The 20067-nt window shown below is 36.8% G+C and overlaps 1 protein-coding gene across 1 annotated transcript in view; it reads right to left on the bottom strand.

Moving 5' to 3' along the window:
* FAM117B (family with sequence similarity 117 member B) overlaps positions 1-20067 on the bottom strand; it is a 64318-nt gene that overhangs the window by 17296 nt on the left and 26955 nt on the right. The window contains exons 2-4 of the mRNA XM_037523860.2: positions 15824-15975; positions 8027-8119; positions 6968-7081 (exon numbers count right to left, since the gene is read on the bottom strand). Of these exons, the coding sequence (XP_037379757.1) occupies positions 6968-7081; positions 8027-8119; positions 15824-15975 (359 nt within the window). The remainder of the gene's footprint in view (positions 1-6967; positions 7082-8026; positions 8120-15823; positions 15976-20067) is intronic.

The raw sequence follows: 20067 nt of genomic DNA, 5'->3' as shown, positions 1-20067 counted from the left end.
CTACTGCCCAAATTCCATACCACCCTATTCCATTCCATTCTTCTCCTAATAACTCACATTTTCTACCCTCCACCCTATTCTCATTCCCAGTACACCTCCTTGAAGGGGCGGTGCCATTTTCCCCACCCCCATATGCAGATGCTTTGGACTACAGGTCCCAGCAAGCCATAACTTCAGGAGTGGGGGAGCTACTAGGAACTAGGGGCAGAGCTGAGTGGCCAGGTGAAGGTATGTAACACAAAAGGTAGGCAGATCCAGCTCTTTTTCCTTCTTGTTTCTGTAGCCCTGACTTATACCCTGGTACTGCTAGAAAGAGTCATGGAGAAAATATGTGGAGGAGATACATGTAGAGACACTTGGAAGAGACATCGGGAAGCTGACAATGGCAGCCATTATCGTGATGAGGTATCTCCTTTTCTCCCAGCTCTGTAAGACCGGTCTAACTCCTTGCTTGCTGTTCCCTGCCAGAAGTTCCTTAGTCTTATGGCAAGCTTTTGGGCTTCAGTGGCCCCACTATGACCCAACACTGTTTGGTTAGGCACTTGTCCATGAGGGGATGGGCAAGTGCTATTAGGGATATCCTTTCTTCTCTCTTTATGTATACTATTGTACTAAAGAACTTGCACAGTAAGAGTCTGTGTCCTTTGCCTCTGTGTGTGTATATGGCCAAATCCCTTTCAAAGTGTGCACCCTTAACAATTTGGATGCGCCTCAGAGGGATGCTAATATCAGGTCCTCACTTTACTAGTTCAACTTCAGTAAAGTAATGCCCAAGTGAGGGAGTGAAACTAGCTATTTGTCTTCAGCATTTTTACATTTCAAATAGTGGTTACTTGTACCACTTTTCACCTATTCTCACCATCTTGTTTCCTTTCCAACAGAAGTAAATTTCAATGTATACACTAACAAAAGTTTGCCAAATTAGCTATGTACTTGCTTCAGGGATAAGACAGCAGGAAAGTGAAGCTAAGACAATATTTTGGTAAAGGAAAGTAAGAAACCTTTTCAACATAGTAGATAATAGAAAATGCAAAATGGATTCATACTAAAGCAGCTAGAGGTTTGAAAAATCTACAGCTCACTAGTCTGGAGTGGAGAGCATATTAGAATATTTCTGTCATGCAATCATTTCATCTCACCAGAGTCTTTCTTGACTCTTCCCATATCAGAAAATAATGAGGTGACAGGGAACTAGTACAGACTAAGAAAAATCTCAGGAGTCATTAGTATATATACTACAAATAGAATTTCTTCTCAAATAAAACATATGCAATTCTAAACTTAATTCTCTCTTCTAAATGTAATAAAACATAGGTAACAGTTTGCACTGGATGCTATTTTCAGACTACTTTCAGGTATAAATTTGTTAACTGCTAACTTACAGAATGACAAAGGGGCTAAAAAAGAAGATGATCTGTTAAGTTGTTTTTTTTTTTTAAAGATTTATTTATTCATGCATACAAGAACCGGGATACAGGCCAGATGCGCGGGAGGGTGAGAGGATTCATCAGAGACAGAGCGGGGAACAGAACAGGCAGACTGACTGAAATACACTGCTGAGGGGAGCAGCGGGAGAGACAGGAGAGGTCTGCCACGCCACGTGGGATTCTCGCCAGCCAACTGGGATCGAACTGGCACTGCAGAGGCTGCGGACAGCTTCAAAGTGCTGTGCTCAACCGCCTGCGCCACCAGGGGAGGCCTGATCTGGTAAAGTTTTTGCAAAATGTTGACATTCTTGGATTTTAGAATGTCAAATGGATCTATTAGTAAGCTGGCTTAAGAATAGAAAGCTTAAGCTTTCTGGTTGTCATTTTAAGAAACATATACACACAGGAACCACAGTGTAATGACTAACTGTACATTTGGTTACTGCTTTTCAAGTTAGTCAAAAAAGTCACACTATACATTTGCTGAAAGTTTTACTCAAATATAATCTTAGTAGCAGAAGTATATATCAATAGTTTCCTCTATTTAATAAAAGAAAAGAAGGAAAAGAAAGAAGGAAAAGAAAGAAAATAGCCATTTACCTAAGGCCAACATACCATTTGAAACGGATGAAACAAAGGTTAATTTAACTAGCAAATAGTTTGATGATCAGAAGAAAAATAATCCATCCAAGCTGCCTGGGAAAGATTTTCATTGGTGATATTGTTTTTGTTCCAGAAATAGAAAATTACAGGTCTCTGATTTCATTTCTTATATAAGCTATACTAAAATATCTAAAAACAGGGCCTCCCCGGTGGCACAGCGGTTGAGCACTGGGTTGCCAAGCTGCCCGCAGCCTCTGCAGTGCTGGTTCGATCCCCAGCTGCTCCCCGGCCACCGGAGGAGGGTCCCGCATGGCGCGCAGACCTCTCCTGCCACACGCTGCTCCCCTCAGCAGTGTACTTCGGTCCTTCTGCCTGCTCTGCTCCCCGCTCTGGCTCTGGTGAATTCTCTCACCCTCCTGCACTTCTGACTGTACCCAGCGCTTGTATAAATAAATAAATAAATAATCTTTAAAAAATAAAATAAAATAAAATAAAATATCTAAAAACAACAAATTATTACACTTAAACTTTTATCCTTCATTTCAAGGGCTCTCAAACATTTATATGTATATATAATTTAATTTTCCTATATCTACATAGATTTCTATAATAAATCTGTATTGCTAAATATAAATCCATAGATGCAAATATAAATGGGTTATCATATTAACTGAGAGATCATCTTTAGACAGCTCTGAAACATTAAAAGTTCTTCACTGTACCAAGTAAAATCTCTCTCCTAAGATCTATCCTTTGGCAACATTAAGAACAGTATTTCTGATTTCTCAGCTTTTGATTCTTTCTCTTTATAATGGAATACTGGGCCTCCCCGGTGGCGCAGCAGTTGAGCGCTGGGCTGCGAAGCTGTTCGCAGCCTCTGCAGGGCCGGTTCAATCCCCGGACCGGGCTAGGGTCCCACATGGCGCCCAGACCTCTCCTGCCGCCCGCTGCTCCCCTCAGCAGTATACTTCGTCAGTCTGCCTGTCTGCTCTCCCCTCTGGCTCTGATGAATTCTCTTACCCTCCTGCACTTCTGACTGTACCCAGTGCTTGTATAAATAAATAAATAAATCTTAAAAAAAAAAATAAATAAATAAAATAAAATGGAATACTTTCCATGGGCCTCCCCGGTGGTGCAGTGGTTAAGCACTGGGCTGCACAGCTGCCCGCAGCATCTGCAGCACCAACTCAATCCCTGGCCACTGGTGAGGGTCCCACATGGCGCGCAGATCTCTCCTACCATGCCCACTGCTCCCCTCAGCAGTATACTTTGTCAGTCCGCCTGTTCTGCTCCCCATTCTGGCTCTGGTGAATTCTCTCACCCTCCCACGCTTCTGACTATACCCAGTGCTTATATAAATAAATAAATAATTTTTTTTTTTTAAAAAGGAATACTTTTCAGTCATTAAGGTCTTTAGTTAGGTGAATCACCTATTTAAATTTTAATTTTTCCCATTTACATTCTTCATATATTGTATATTACAGTTTAAAGATCAAATTCAGCATTAAAACTGAAAATTAACTAACAAAAAAAGAACACCAAAGGAAAGATTTGGCTAACATAAATCTTCTAAGTTTAATCTACATTGTAATTTAAATACAGCACCCTGTCTTCAAAGTGTGGGGAGAAGATTATAGTATGACATATACAAACAGGAACGATGGGAACAATGACTTGTAGCAGTAGGTGATCAGGGACAAAAATATGGAGATAAATTTTCAAAAGAAGAAAAATGTGCCAGGATGAGGATGTGGAGAAAAAGAAACATACACTGTTGGTGGGAATGTAGACTGGTCCAGTGCCTATGAAAAGAGTATAGAGAGTTCTCAAAAAATTAAAAATAGATCTACCATATGACCCAGCAATTCAACATCTAGGTATCTACCTGGAGAATACAAAAACACCAATTTGAAGGGAAATATACACTCTTATGTACAGATAAGTGAATCAGGAAGATATGGTATATATACAGTGGACTACTCAGCTATTAAAAAAAAAGAAAGATACTCTTGCCATTTCTGACAATATGAATGAAACTTGAAGGGAATATTTCACAAAATACTTATTCTGCTAGGCAAAATAAGCAAAATAAGTCAGAAGAAGAAAGACATCAATTGGTGTTACTTATATACAAGTGGAATATAGAGAAACCAAAGGTTAGATAAAGTCAAATCAGTAACAAAACCTATAAATCTGATTATAGAACTGAAGTTACCAGAGGGGCAAGAGAGGGCAAGAGCAGACTGGAGAGAGAGCACAGTGGATTGTGGTGGTGGACTATGGACGCTTTGGTGGTATATGTGGTGTAGTAACAACACCAGAAGTAGGAGATCCTATATCTCTAAAATGCAAACAACATAAACCAAAATTACCTCAATTAAAAATAGAAAAATAATGAAAAACCAAAACAACATTGAGTTTAAGAAAAACTGGGAAACAGAAGGAAGAACTGAGAAAGACAATAAAAATTTCTTTGTGACATTTTAACATTTCCTAGAGATTATCTGGCCAAGTATGAGTAATCTAGTTTACTCACAAAGAACATATTCATATAGCACTTTCACTGAACTTCAAAAAAATTAGAAAATCAGCGTTTGTTTTTTTCAATATGTAAGTATAAGCAAAAAAATTATTAAGATGCAAAATAAAAATAATGTGCAAAAAAAGTAGAATGGAAGAAGTTCTGCTTAGCAATTCAACAAAGACCTGGGAGAGAAATATGAGTCAGAAATCCTCATATAACAAAAGGGAGGTAAAGTGATATTTAATGGTAAAAAAAAAAAAAAATTAGAAAGCCCTGGCGGGAAAATCCTTCTATCTTAAGCGCTTTTGATTTGGGACCTCCACATGGCAAGATTTCTCCTGTCCTGTTGCCATTACTTTCTGTCTCCAGCAATCACTGTCAACTCACATCTAGAATAGCCACCTCTTCACTCGTCTAAGCTGCAGCTATACTCTGTAAAAATGGTCACAGCAGATGAACCTACTCTTTTGATTTTTAAAAATAGCAATCATGTCCTGATTGGCATACAAAGATTCCAATGCACAGCTGCAATTTTCATTTTTAAAGTACAATACTGTCATTCTGCAGATGGGTTTTTCCTTTCTACCTCACTATCCCTTTGCTCTTTGCTCTCAAATCCTCCCAGGCTACTACAAATCTAGTATCCTCAACCCAGATGGAAAAATAAGAAAATCCTATGGGAGGATTTTCTTAATTTAGGCTATAACAGCCAGAAAACACCTGTATGATTTTTTAATTCTCACCTCTAAATTAGTTTATGTCACTGTGAAGATGCTGGCATCTCCCATTCTTCTGTTACTAACAACTGACTCTAATCCTCAATCAAACAATTCTGAAATGTGTTGGCTATATTTTCAAACAAGAATGTTTGTTGAAATAGTCCTTAAATATGACATTTTAAGCACTTGAGGGCTTTGTCAATTTTGGAAACTACTGACATGTGAAAGATTCTCTCCTCTAAGAAACTTGGCAGTATTCCTCATAATAGAACTTCTGAATTTTGAGAGACAGGAACACTCAAAGTAAAAATTCTTTTTAATCTGTGATAAGCCAATTGTAAGCCACAGCAAAAGATCTTTTGTTAACTAGTAGTTGTAAACTATACCAATATCAGAACAGTAATCCTGTCCCTTAGTTTTTAAGGAGCATTAAAGAAAATTCCCAGTAAAAATAATCCTCTACATATCATAAAATCCAAACAAAAAAACTGTAATGACTTAGAAAGTGTATCAAGAAAAAAAATCACACTGTTTGAGGAGAGCAGCCTTGGATCCAGCGGGAAAGCCACCGGCCATTTGAGAGTCACCAACCAATGTCTCTCCATCTCCAGCCTCCTCAGCTTTCTAGGTTGCTGATGCAGCCTGGAAGTGTATTCCTTAGCCGCGGTTTGCTTCCTCCCCCTACATGTATGACATTCTGGAATCTACAGCACCTAGATTGAGTGGTTTACTGTATGTGGGTTCTTACTGTAGCAAGTCGTAATGCAAAAGTAGGGCTAGATGCTTGAGTTCATGTCAATGCATCATGGAAAGATAAATGTGAGTAAAATGTGAGCTGAAGATCCATTAAAGCTTGTATTAATAAAAAAAAAATTTTTTCATTTCTTATTCTGTCAATTTTATGTTTTCTATTTCTGTGGGTATAAAACCAGTTTATTTAGGTTTTAAATGTATTAGTGTATATTCCTGGTTTTTAATTAAAATACCTTATATAAGGAAAATCTAATTGGAAACAACCAAACTATAAAACTCCAAATCAAGTCTGACCCATGTACCAATATTTTAGGATAAATCAGTTTGAAAAAATACATACCTTTACCCATATTTTCTCTTGAACATTATAGACATATATTGGGAATCATCAGACGCTATCAAACTAAAGAAGTTGGTAAATTTTTTTTCCTCTCTTCTTGCCAAGAGACACCAGCCAATTTAAATTCAGTAAAATAGAGGGGCTCCCTGGGTGAGCTATCATGAGTAGCTGTTAGGGCTCTAATGAAAAATCAAAGAAGCTGAAGTTTTTTCCCTACTAAGAGACTTCATGAGACAGGAATTATTATCTTCAATCTTCAGATAAGGACACTGAGACTTAAAAAGGACATGTTATAGTCTGGAACCAGAACCTAGTTCTATAGTCAATGCTTATCTCTCTATATTATTCTGCCTCTAATTCATGGAACTAATAGTCAAATATGTAATTAGTTATGATTCTTAGGTAATATCATAAGTCACTAAAAAAAAAGTCGTTTTGTCAACTTAATATTCTGGGCTTTTTTAACGAAGGTTGTAATTCATAAATAACTGTTTCAAATAGGATTTTGGACATTTTTGTCCTAAAAAGTTAACCATGAAATAATACATCACAGAAAACAAAAAAATCCTTTGTTTGGATTTTGTGGTATATGTGTGCCTACCTGACACTGGTTAATAGCTGCATGGTTGCCATGGAATGGAGATTGTCTTTCTTTATCTCTATGATGCCGACTGCTGTGTTTACTTCTCTGTAACTGCTGGCGTAATTTTGCAATCTGAAAAGGGTAAAAATAACAAGTGCATCAGAGTGTTTTCACGCTACATAAAAACTACATAAAGCATATCTTTGCCTAATAAGAACCTACCCTTAAAAAATCTTTTGAGTTTTTAATCCACTTCACAAAATCTGATCTATTGTGTGAAATTTACATATATACACACAAGCATGCATAGATGTGTATCTTAAAGAGAGAGTTACGCTCCAACACTTTCTGAGCTTTCAAAATTCCCAAGCACTAAACAAAGTTTTCAGCACTTACAATAAGTTACACTGTAGTTCTCACAAAGAATTAAAAAATAATCACTCTCACTGCCCTCACACTGAGTCATAATTTGAGGTTTTTAAATCAAACTTCTAACCTTTAACAGTTCCAAATTACTAAATACGTATAATAAATCAATTTAAATTACACAATCCATCCACAAAACAATTTTTAAATAATAAACACAATTTCAATAAATATCCCATATTATTCCTTGACTGATTTATTTTATTTCTGTTATCACCAAAGTGCAAATATTGTAATTACAGACTCAGAAAATGGTAGTTATAGCATAGAGCCATAATTAAGTTGGTTATACTGAGTTATTGAATTCAGAAAAAATACCATATATAGTAATAATAAATGTGAATTTGCTGTATCACTATAGTTTTATACATCAAATATTTATATTAACATATATGGAATCTCAAAAAATTACAAAGGAAAACACGCAATCAGGTAGATAATGTACATATTCCCTTACTCAAATTTTTATCCAACCAATATAAGTAACTGCTTTTCTGCTTATTTTTCAAGTAAACAAAACAACAATGGCCCTTTCCTCCCCAGCTCATCCCCCTTTCCCCAATGACAAATCCATGCTGTCCAAACTTCAAGGAACTACCCATTAAAGGGATCAAACTTCTACATCCACTTCCTTGCAACCATTTTCCCGACCTCCTTTAGTTGATCTGTACTGCCCCAGGATGCTGAACGCTTATGAGATCCTTTCTTCTTTTCAGCGTATTCTTCAGCCCATGCACTCTCTGTCTGTAATGGAAAAAAAAGAGGGAAGGGGTACCTTTATAGCAATCATTTAACAGTATTGTATAACCACATTTGTAACAACATGGATGGAATTATGAGGGCAATTTGCTAAGTGAAATAAGTCAGAGAAAGACAAATAATGTATAATCTCACTTATACATGGAATCTTTATTTTTTAATTTTATGTATTTTTTTACATCACTCTTCATTTTTGCACAAAGTATGCTTTCTCCCCTCAGGTGTAGTCCCCTTGAAATTCCCACCACCAATTCACCCATTGCACCATCACCATAGTAGTTTTGCTCTTCCCACCCATTTTGATCCTTCTCCCTCCTTCTCTTCTGCAGAATGTCTCAGATTTATAGTGGAATCTTAAAAAAAAAAGGCCAAACTCAGAAAAAGAAAAAAAAAGAGTTCTGATTTGAGTTTCCAAAAGTGGGGTGGGAGAATTGTATGAAGGTGATTAAAAAAACTTAGAGTTATAAGATAAATAAGTACTGAGGATGTAATGTAGAACATGACTACAGATAACCCACTATGTGGCAGCTAAAAATTTTTTTGTAACTTATGAGACGATAAATGTTAACTAAGTAACTGTGGTGATCATATCAATGTGTGGTAAATGATTATGCTACACATAAACATACAGTGAGTATGTCAAAATTGGGGGAAATTTTCCTCTCAAATAATATATACAATATTTTTCTATTATAAAATACAGTCCCATTACAAAAAAGTTTACTGAAAAACAGAATTTTTAAGTCATAGTGATTGAGATTTTATTTTTTAATTGTGATAGACATTTTAAATAATATATTTAAAATAATCCACAAAGAAATACCATTATCAAAAAGTATTAGTCCAACAAATAATGAAAACAGATTTAGAAAACTGTCTAAATTTAAATGAAAACAGATTCATGAAAAAGATAAACCTAAATTGCAACCATTCAACAAAAATATTGGCTTGTTCTTAAAATACTATTTAAATATACCAATGTCACAAGAGACAAAAGCTGAGGAACCTCTCCAGATAAAAGAATACCAAAGAAACATATCCTCTAAATGTCACATGTGTTCCTTCACTGGATCCTGGATTACAGATAAAACTACTAAAGAGAACATTATTGGGGCAACTGGAAAATGTGGAATACATACTAACCGTGTTGTATCAATGTTAAATTAACTGAATGTGGCAATTGTATTGGTAATATTTTTCTCAAGTCCTAGTTCATAAACATACTGAAATATCTGAGCAGTCAGAATGTATGCAACTTACTAATGATTAGCAAATAACATGATTATATATACACAAAGAAATAAACCAAATATGGAAAACTATTAGTGAATATTGTTGAAAAGTATGGTGTTCAATCTATCAGTGAGCTTGAGACTTTTTTCAAACTAAAATGTAAAGAAAGGAAAATTATTAAAGATGTTAATCTTAAGTATAAAATTTTGCCTTCAAAGGAAAGCAAAGAAATATAAAATTTTCCCATGTATTTATAAAGAACAAATTAGTGATAAATGAGAACAAGGGTCTTAATTAGCAAAACAACTACAGGTATCTTAAAGAAAAATTGACAGCTTTGCTAATTTCAGTGATAAGATGTTCTGGCAAGAAAAAATATGTAGCAAAAATCATTAGTTTTACTTAAACTCCTAATTCAAAAGATAATTGCTTTCTTTGTTCAACTGAAAAACTGTGTCCTCATTATAAGATACTCTTAGGTATTAATAAAAAGTAAAATTAAGTTTTAATTAAGTATATTTCAATTCTATTCAGTCTTGATTTGTATGGGGGGAAGCTATTAAATATCTACTGAGTCAGGTTCTGGACTAGGCAGTAGAGTTAGAGGAAACCGTTCTTATTCTCTAGGAGACAAAGGATAACCAATTAAAAAATCATGTGATCATAGAAGACCCCTTAAAAAAGGCAATTAACCCAGGACAAGGGAAGTAGGATGGCAAGAGTTTACCAAATGGGTGTAGGTTCTGTGAAAGACCATAAATTACACAAAGAAAATGTGGGAAAGCATTAGAAACAATATAGAAGCTTGGAAGCATCAATGAGAGGAGTATACAAGGCACTGCAAGGTCATTAAGGAGAGCTGGTATATAGCTTCAAAGATAAAAACAGTTACACAATCAAGAAACTATATTTGTTTTAATCAATTCCATGATGTAACCCTCCAATTGTTATACCACAGCTCAGTATGCTAAAAAATGTGATAAATACATGGAGTCACTGGTCTAGAGAATTCTGATCTAACATGAAAAAATAAAGGATAGAAACATCAGTCAGGTGGTAAAGTAACTGGAAATCTTGATTATTTCAGAATCCTAGGTTTATCCAAGAAAAGCAAAGTTAATTTTTAAAGCAAAAGGTTCTTTGAATGAAGAAAACAAATAAAGAATTAAGAAAACCAGACATCAATCACATGAGTCACAAACTGACATATTCACACAAACCACCTGTAAGGTAAAGTAGCCTAGAGGTTACAGAAGTTGGGAAAGGAATACCTTTTGACTCTTTTGAGAGTCAAAAGAATGTCAAATACTCCAACCATATACATATATTTTCTCCCCCTAAATTAATAGTCAAAAAATACACGGGCCTCCCCTGGTGGAGCAGCGGTTGAGCGCTGGGCTGCGAAGCTGCCCGCAGCCTCTGCAGCGCTGCCAGGAGGGTCCTACATGGCGCGACAGACCTCTCTTGCCACGCCCACTGCTCCCCTCAGCAGTGTATTTTGTCAGTCTGCCGGTTCTGTTCCCCACTCTGGCTCTGGTGAATTCTCTCACCCTCCCGCGCTTCTGACTGTACCCAGTGCTTGTATAAATAAATTAAAAAAATCTTTAAAAAAAAAAAATACAAGCAGCACTGCCAAAAAATAAGGTGAATGAAATTGATGGAACCGCAACATTGATGATGCTGTTAATAAAATTAGTCAATCTTATGTGGAAGTTAAACTAGCAAATGGTCAGTTTTTACAAGAACTTGGAAGGAGGAGTACAGGAGGCAGAGGTTGGTAAAAATACCAAACTCTAAAATAGAAATGTCAAATCTATTTTGTAGGCAATTAATCCTGCAGCCCATCCCCTGCTCCACTGGCAATGCCATGCGCAAGTGCTGAGCTGGAAGGATTCTCAGCTATGAGTTCACAGGGAATAAACAATGTCTGCCAAAGATACAGGAGGAAAAAAAAATGATGCCACCTTTTTGCTACCTCTGTGAAGTAATTTGGATGATAATCGTGTATAGTAAAATTTCAATCATTCATTCTCATGCCCAAAGCAAATGAGGTAGAGTGAAGCAAAGGGGGAAGTTGGCATCTTTTTTCGATGCTGCTTTCTCTAAATCGTCAGAATCTCTTTCTCTCATTTCCACTCCTCTCCCAGATATTGAGAGGGAACTTAAGAGTCACACACGATTTCTTTTTTTCTAACAAACCAGGGCTCAGAATGTTGACACAAATGACTTACCAAAAGTCTACAACAACTTTCTGGAAAGTACCTGGAAAGTATAGTACTAGGTAAATTATTTCCATCATATTGTCTGCTGTAGCACTATCTGAACCAGGGATGATAAAAGTGCTAATCAATTTCAGTAATCTTTAGCCTGAATCTTTTTCAACATAATGCACCAGGAAGCTATGCAATTGACAAACTACACAGGAGTTGAAGTTTACATGTCATTCTTTTTCTAATCTGATAGTAATCAAGAATAAGAATTTTAATAGCAACCATTTATTAAATACTACTATTTGCCAAACACTGTTCTAAATCTTTTATATAAATTTCTTTGTTTAATCCTCATACTAACCTTAAAGGAGAGGTACTAATAGTTTTCCCCAGATCACAAAGGGGAAATAGAGGAAAGGAGATTTTAAGAAAGTCGTTAAACTCCAAAATGACTAATATGGTGAATAAACACATGAAAAGATGCTCAACAACAAGGTGATTAGGAAAATAAAATTCCAAAGTACAAGGTAACCATTTTATACGTACTAGGACAGCTATAATTTAAAATAACAAAGGGAAACTAACAAGTGTTGGCAAGGATATGGAGAAAGTGTAGCCCCTATACATTGCTGCTGGAAATAGAAAATGGTGCAGCTGCTTGGAACAGTTTGGGAGTTCTTCTAAAGCTAAATATATGGGACCTCACAGGTGGTCTAGGGGTGAAGTTTCAGCACTATCACCGCTGTGGCCTCAGTTCGATCACGGCCAGGGAGCAACACTCATGGCTCAGCAGACCTCTACTGTCTCTCATGCTGCTCCCCTCAGCAGTGTATTTCAGTAGATCCACCTGTTCTGTTCCCCACTCTATCTCTGGTGAATCCTCTTACTCCCTGCATCTCTGGCCTACACTCCAGTACTTCTATGCAAAAATAAATTTAAAAATTTAAATAAAAATTTTATTAAAAAAATTATTTAAAAAAAAATAATAATAGGGCCTCTCCAATGGCACAGTGGGTTGAGCACAGCGCTATAAAGCTGTCCGCAGCCTCTGTAGCACGTGTTTGATCACCAGCCGGCCAGGGAGACTCCCATATGGTGCGGCAGACCTCTCCTGTCATCCCACTGCTTCCCTCAGCAGTGCTTTCGGTCTGTCTGCCTGTTCTGCTCCCCACTCTGTCTCTGGTGAATCCTTTCACCCTCCCCTGCTTTTGGCCTGTACCCCAGCTCTTGTATAAATAAAAAATAAATCTTTAAAAAAAAATTACTTAAAAAAAATAAATAAAAGTTAAATATATGATCCAAGTAGCTCACTACTAGATATGTACCAAAAGAAATTAAAAACAAAGACACAAAGAGATACCTCTATACCAATCTTCATTTTAGCATTGTTCAAATTACAAGTGGTACAACCATACAATAGAATATTATTCAGTCATGAGGAGAAATTTGATGATGTGATACATGCTACATAGATAAACCTTGAAAACATTATGCTAAGTGAAAAGAGTCAGTTATAGAAAGACAAATATTGTAAAATTCCACTTAAATATCAATGATGGGCAAATTCATAGAAAAAGTAAGTTGAACAGTGATTACCAGGAATTTGGAAAACAGAGGATTGGAAGTAATAATGAGTTTCTGTATGGGAAGATAAAAAAAGTGCTAGAAACACAGAATGGCAATGGTTCTACAACATTGTGAATGTAATGCTACTAAACTGTATATTAAAGATTTTCCAAATAGTGAAATTTTGTTGTATGTATTTCACCAAATTTTTAAAAATTAACTTAAGCATACATACATTATGAAATCTAACATCTGCCAATAAGGAATTTGAGGAATTTTTGATTAATTAGTGCTAAACTCACTTGCCAAAGATGGGGAACCACAATATTAATGGAAGACTGTAGTGCCCAGCATTCACTGCACTGTGCCTTAGGAGAGTCTATAATCTTTACAAGCAGTATTAAAAGTGTGATAAATATAGCTTTTCCTTGCATTTGTACCCTTCACATTCCCAATTTGGGGGTATTTAGAAGGAGAAGAGAGTACGGGGTTTGTACTTTGATTCCGTATAGTCAGAGTTATGTAAACAGCAATTGCTAAATTGAAGACTCACTGAATTGCTTCCACAGATCAGGGGCTTCCCCCAAAGGCTTGTAAGACTATATATTTTTACTGATACAACAAAATATCTGAACCCAACCAACCTGAAACTGCAGAGAAAATAAAGTGTTATAGAAATATTCAAGAAAACACACCTTTAACAATTTAAACATAACAACATGTGGCTTAAGCAGAAAGCAGGTAGAAACTATACTTATTTTCCATATTACATGTCCTAAGATTAGCAAAGTTAGAGACTATAAATAAAATAATGTTAGAGACATGTCCTAAGATTAGCAAAGTTAGAGACTACGCGTCTGCAGAACTCTGTTTTTTTTTTTAAGATTTATTTATTTATTTATACAAGCACTGGGTATAGTTAGAAGTGCGGGAGGGTGAGAGAATTCACCAGAGCCAGAGGGGAGAGCAGAGCAGGCAGACTAACGAAGTACACTGCAGGTGGCAGGAGAGGTCTGCCATACCATGTGGGACCTCGCCTGGCGGCCGGGGATTGAACTGGCACTGTAGAGGCGGCGGGAACCCAGCGTTCAACCGCTGCGCCACCATGGAGCCCAGAACTCTGGTTTAAAAAGTCACAATTTCTAAAAAGATTTATTACTTTTGAGAGTACAAACACTAAATTTTCATTTCTATATTATATTACCACTGGCATATGAACCTCAAGGTAATCTGAAACCCCAAACATCCACCCTAGCAATTGGACTCAGTTTCAAGAGTATTAGAATGGAAAACAAACTAGACCATTAAGAATACCTGCAGTTTTAGAAACTAATATGCAAATCCAAAACCAATAAAAAGAATGTTTAACTTGGTTCTATTAAAGGACATTGTATCATACAATGCCGGTATCAAGTAAGCATTAGTGACATAAATTTGCAGTCTAAATTGAGCTATACCTCAGCAGATTTTCAACCTTCAATATAAAGAATCCTAACTTCTTAAAATGACTGTCATTCTTCACTAGCAATAAAGCTTTAACTATTCTGCTCATTCATTCCTTTCCAAATATTCCCTAAGTGTTTATTCTGTCACAAAGTCTTAAGGATGAAATACAGTACAGGGCAGTTCCTGCCTTCATGATCTCATAGTCTAGTGAATGAGGAACATTAAATAAATGGTTAAATAAACATTTAATTAATTATAATTGCAGTAAGTGCTATGAAAGAAATTATACCAAACTAAGAGGCAGTCACATCAACTGGATGTTGAACCTCAGCTTTCTAATTTGTAAAACCAGGAAGTAGATATGAAAGCTCCTTTATTTATGCACACAAGAACTGGGGTACAGGCCAGAGATACAAGGGATGAGAGGATTCGCCAGATCCTTCTAATTAAAAATTTTTACAAATCTGAAAGTATAGAACTTTGCTTCCACAGTCCTTTCGTCAGAAGTTACATTTATAGAGCTGATCAGCAATAATATAATCCCCATCTCCCAAATACATGAAGATTTTTGGCACTAAAATACAAGGTTAAATTGAAAGTAAAGTAATTCCTACTGTTAGAAATGTTTAACTCCAAACTGCAAATATTAAACATAATGCGATGTTCTAAGCTTACTGTAAAGAGTAAGTGGGAGAAACATATGTCTATGAATTATCCATATGCGTCAGAATTACTTTGGGACTGTTTAATAGACATATTTCTAAGTCCCAATCACACCTGTAATAGAATGTCTTTGGAGCCAGGTCTGGGAATCTGCATTTTTTGACAAGCTTCTTGGTAATTCTACCACTCACGAATGTTTTAAGAATTTGAATACACTTAGCAAAACTAATATGAAAAACAGCTTTAGAGTAAAACACTTCAAGATATGAAATGTAGTAAACGTGGGTCTTCCTGGTGGCGCAAGGGGTTAAGCACAGCACTGTGAAGCCAATGCAGCCTCTGCAGCACAAATTCAATTCCCCTGCCAGCCAGGGAGCTACCCACATGGCGCAGCAGACCTCTCCTGTCTTGCCACTGCTCCCCTCAGCAGTGTATTTCAGTCAATCCACCTGTTCTGCTCCCCACTCTGTCTCCAGCGAATCCTCTCATCCCTTGCACCTCTGGCCTGTACCCCAGTTCTTGTGTGCATAAATAAATCTTTTTTTTAAAAAAAGGAATATAGTAAACATACCTGTGTAGATTTGTCCTTCATGCAAGGAGCAGCTTGCCCATGACTGTCACGAGGCCAGTGCCCTGCGAGGTATGGAGCAGCAAGTGTATCCAAGGAGGACGTCCGGCGGATAATGCTAGAGGGGCTTGAGGAAGGTGGCCGTGTTTTGTCACCTAGATTTAAGACAAATATATGCATTTTAAAAATAGGCAATTTCTAACTCCATGCACAAAAATAAATCTAGATATAAGACCTACAACAACAAAACATATAAAAACATATACACGGGTGATACATTTCATATCATTGATAAAGATGTTTCTGGTGATTAAAAGCAGAAATAAACAATTGGGGAAGGGAAATAAATAATTGGGGAAGCTGAAATTAAAAACCTATTACACAGCAAATGAAAATATAAGATTTTAAAAAATCCTACTGAATGGGAAAAAAATATTCACATTGTACAAGGGATTAATATTCAAGATATGGGCCTCCCTGGTGGCACAGGTGGTTAAATGCAGTGCTATGAAGCTGTCAGCAGCCTCTGCAGTGCCGGTTCAATCCCCGCCAGCCATGGAGAAACCCACATGGCGCGGCAGACCTCTCCTGTCCTCCCCTCAGCAGTGTATTTCAGTCAGTCTGCCTGTTCTGTTCCCCGCTCTGTCTCTGGTGAATCCTCTCACCCTCCCACGCATCTGGCCTGTACCCCGGTTCTTGTATAAATAAATCAATCTTTTAAAAAAAATTCAAGATATACCAAAAACTTGATGTAACAGTTAAAAATCAACCTAAATAATAAAATGGGCATATTGGAACAGAATTCACCAAAGACAATACCCAGAAGGCCAACACACATGGAAAAATGTTCATCATTGCTTCTTTTTTTTTTTTTTAAAGATTTATTTATTTATTTATTTATTTATTTATTTATTTATTTATTTATTTATTTGAGAGAATTCACCAGAGCCACAGCAGGGAGCAGAGCAGGCAGAAGGACTGAGGTACACTGCTGTGGGGAGCAGCGGGCAGCAGGAGAGGTCTGCGCACCATGTGGGACCCTCCTCCGGTGGCCCGGGAGCAGCCAAGGATTGAACTAGTGCTGCAGAGGCTGCGGGCAGCTTTGCAACCCAGCGCTCAACCGCTGCGCCACTGGGGAGGCCCTCATCATTGCTTCTAATAAGAGAAATGTAGGTCCAAATTATAATGAGATGATATCTCATACTCATTAGAAGAGCACATATTAAAAAGACCCCCACAACAAATGCTGGAGATGAGGCAGCGAAAAAGGAACCCTATTATACTGTTGGTGGGAATGTAAACTGCTCCAGCAATTTTGGAAAACAAACTGGCTTTATTTTAAAAGCTAAAAATGGAAATACTGTATGACCCAGCAATCCCAGTCCTGGGCATCTATCCAAAGAACATGAAATCATTGACTCAGAAATTTTTATATTCTGTAATGTTTATCGCAGCATATTTACAATGGTTAGAACAGGAAAACAACCTAAGTGCCCACTGAGAGGAATGGATCCAGAGGAATGGATCCAGAAGATATGGTATATTCACAAAATGGAATACTATTCATAATACTATTCAATCAAAAGTCGAAAGAGTGGAGGGAATGGGGTACAGAGGCAGACAGGCTATGGGCACAGGTGTTTTGGTGAAGGTAATAAAAAAAACCCTGAAAAAATTAAAAAAATAAGATGAAATGTTGCCATTTATAGCAAAATGGCAGGAGCTTAAGGGAATTATTAATAGTAAAACAAGTCAGGCTAACAAAGACAAATATTGGGTTTTTATATAAAGGACTGTTCAACAAAACAAAATATAAAGACTAGTGGATACTAACAAATGAAGTGAGGTTTCGAAGGTTGAGAGGAGAAAAAGGGCCATCAGAGCATAAGGCATTGTATTGGGGGGGGGGGATATTAGTAATAGTCATAGGAAAAATAAAGTGACATAAAAAAATGTGTTCTGTAATATCCAAATATTGCAGTCAATACACAAAATAAATAAAAACAGATTAGGAAGGGAAACAAAGTAGAAATTTGGCCTTCTGGGTAAGTAGAAGTCTCTAACTTAACTGTAAAAAAGTAAGTAACAAAAAGGAATATCCTATTTATTCACACAAACTTTGATAAATCTCCAGGTAATTATACTAAGTGAAAAACAGTCAATCTTACATGGTTCTCTACTACATGATTTCATTTATAAAACATTTTTGAAATGGCAAAATTTTAGAAATGTCAGAAACATTAATGATTACCAGGGGTTAGATTGAGGGGAATAGTAAAGTAGTGGGAGAGAAGCAGATACTATAAAATGGCAACACAAAGGCCCCTTGTGATAAGGTGCTGTTCAGTTTTTGACTGCTGTGGTAGATAGATGAACAAACACAAGAGATTAAACAGTACAGATATACACACACACACACGTAAAACTGTAGAAAATTAACAGCAGTGGATCATATACAGTCTATATGCCACTTACAATACTCTGCTATAGTTCTGTGAAATGTCATCACTGGAGGAAACTGAGCAAAATGTACAAAAGATTTCTTATATTGTTTCTTACAACCACAATTATCTCTACCAAAAAAAGGTAGATGTATATGTATCTATTCTTTTAAAAATGTTCGCCTTGGTTTTAAGGTTAAACAGGTATAATATATTGCTCATTTATCATTATATTACCTATAGTCAAAAAGATAAAAGGCAGCTAAAACAAAAAAAAAAAGTACAAGTAAAATTCCATTTTAATCAGCTCTACAAATCAACAAATAGGACTGTAAGAACTATTATTTTTTTTTTTTTATTTTATAGAGGCATGTTTATTTATTTGTTTGTTTGTTTGTTTTGTTTATACATGCACTGGGTACAGCCAGAAGCACGGGAGGGTGAGAGAATTCACCGCAGCCAGAGCGGGGAGCAGAGCAGGCAGAAGGAGCGGAGTACACTGCTGAGGGGAGCAGCGGGCGGCAGGAGAGGTCTGCGCGCCATGTGGGACCCTCCTCTGGTGGCCGGGGAGCAGCCGGGGATCGAACCAGCGCCATAGAGGCCGCGGGCAGGTTCGCAACCCAGCGCTCAACCACTGCGCCACCAGGGAGGCCCTGTAAGAACTATTATTAACCTGGAACTTTAACTGGTCACATATGCAAAACTCTTTCTCAATTTAAGCTATAAGATTTGTATTCAGATGTAAATAAACAAAATAACAAAAAAAAACCACAAAGGTAAGACTACTCCAGTTTTATATGATAATACCTTGCTCTTCTTTAGGTCATATATATACACATGCTTTAAGACAGCCCTTTTGTTTTATTTGTATTGTGTACGTCTTAATAAGAGTCTTGCAAAATTACAAGTATAAAAGTTCAGTTGCTGATTATGTGACCCACGATTCAATTCTATCAAGATAATAGTTATAGCAGCTGTGTTGCTGATAATCATAAAAGCTGCTTCATAAATATGCCTCCAATACATAATTTGCTTTCAAAATGGAACAAAAAATGTCACTAAAACAATGTCTAATTGCTACAAATGCTAACCATCGCTGCAAAGCCTTCCTTTTATAGTAAACAGAAAATAAATGGAGGACATATCCATGATGAGTTCAAGAAGCATGTACCCACATTATTTCCTGAGACAAGGGAAAAGCAATAAATATACACATTCAAGATTGTTCCTTCTACCAAAAAAATTAATCTCTACTGGGACAGTCACAAGATTTTTGTTAGTGGAGAAGTCACACTTGTAAAATGGTATAAATTCATTAAAATCAAATTGCTAAGCCACCTGGCACTTTTCTTCCCTAACTATGGTGTTGATTCAGTTGCCCAAAAATGCACTAACTCAAACAGGCTTTACTAACAGGCCTGATTCCATTTTAAAGATATTTTAATAAGCCAACAGTTGACTTCTCAAGCAGCCTTCCTAAGACTATTAGCTTTTCTTTTTTTAAGATTTATTTTTATTTATTTGTGCCTATGAGAACTGGAATATGGGGGAGGGGGAAGGTGAGAGGATTCACCAGAGAGAGTGGGGAGCAGAATAGGCGGATCTGCTGAAATACACTGCTGAGGGAAGTAGCACGCAAACAGGAGAGGTCTGCTGCGCCAAATGGATTAGCTCCCTGGTCAAGGATGGAACTCATGGCACAGTGGCTGTGCTGAGACTTTAACCCCTGTGCTACCAGGGATGCCCCAACATTATTAGCTTTTCTATAATGAAATGGAGAATAGAAAAATTAAACATCATCACATG

Source organism: Talpa occidentalis, unplaced genomic scaffold (genome assembly GCF_014898055.3).
Source record: "Talpa occidentalis isolate TD23 unplaced genomic scaffold, MPIMG_talOcc4v2.1 talOcc4.3, whole genome shotgun sequence".
In the NCBI taxonomy this organism is placed as follows: Eukaryota; Metazoa; Chordata; class Mammalia; order Eulipotyphla; family Talpidae; genus Talpa; species Talpa occidentalis.
The sequence above is the reverse complement of the archived record's forward strand: the minus strand, read 5'-3'. Positions and strand labels throughout refer to the sequence as shown.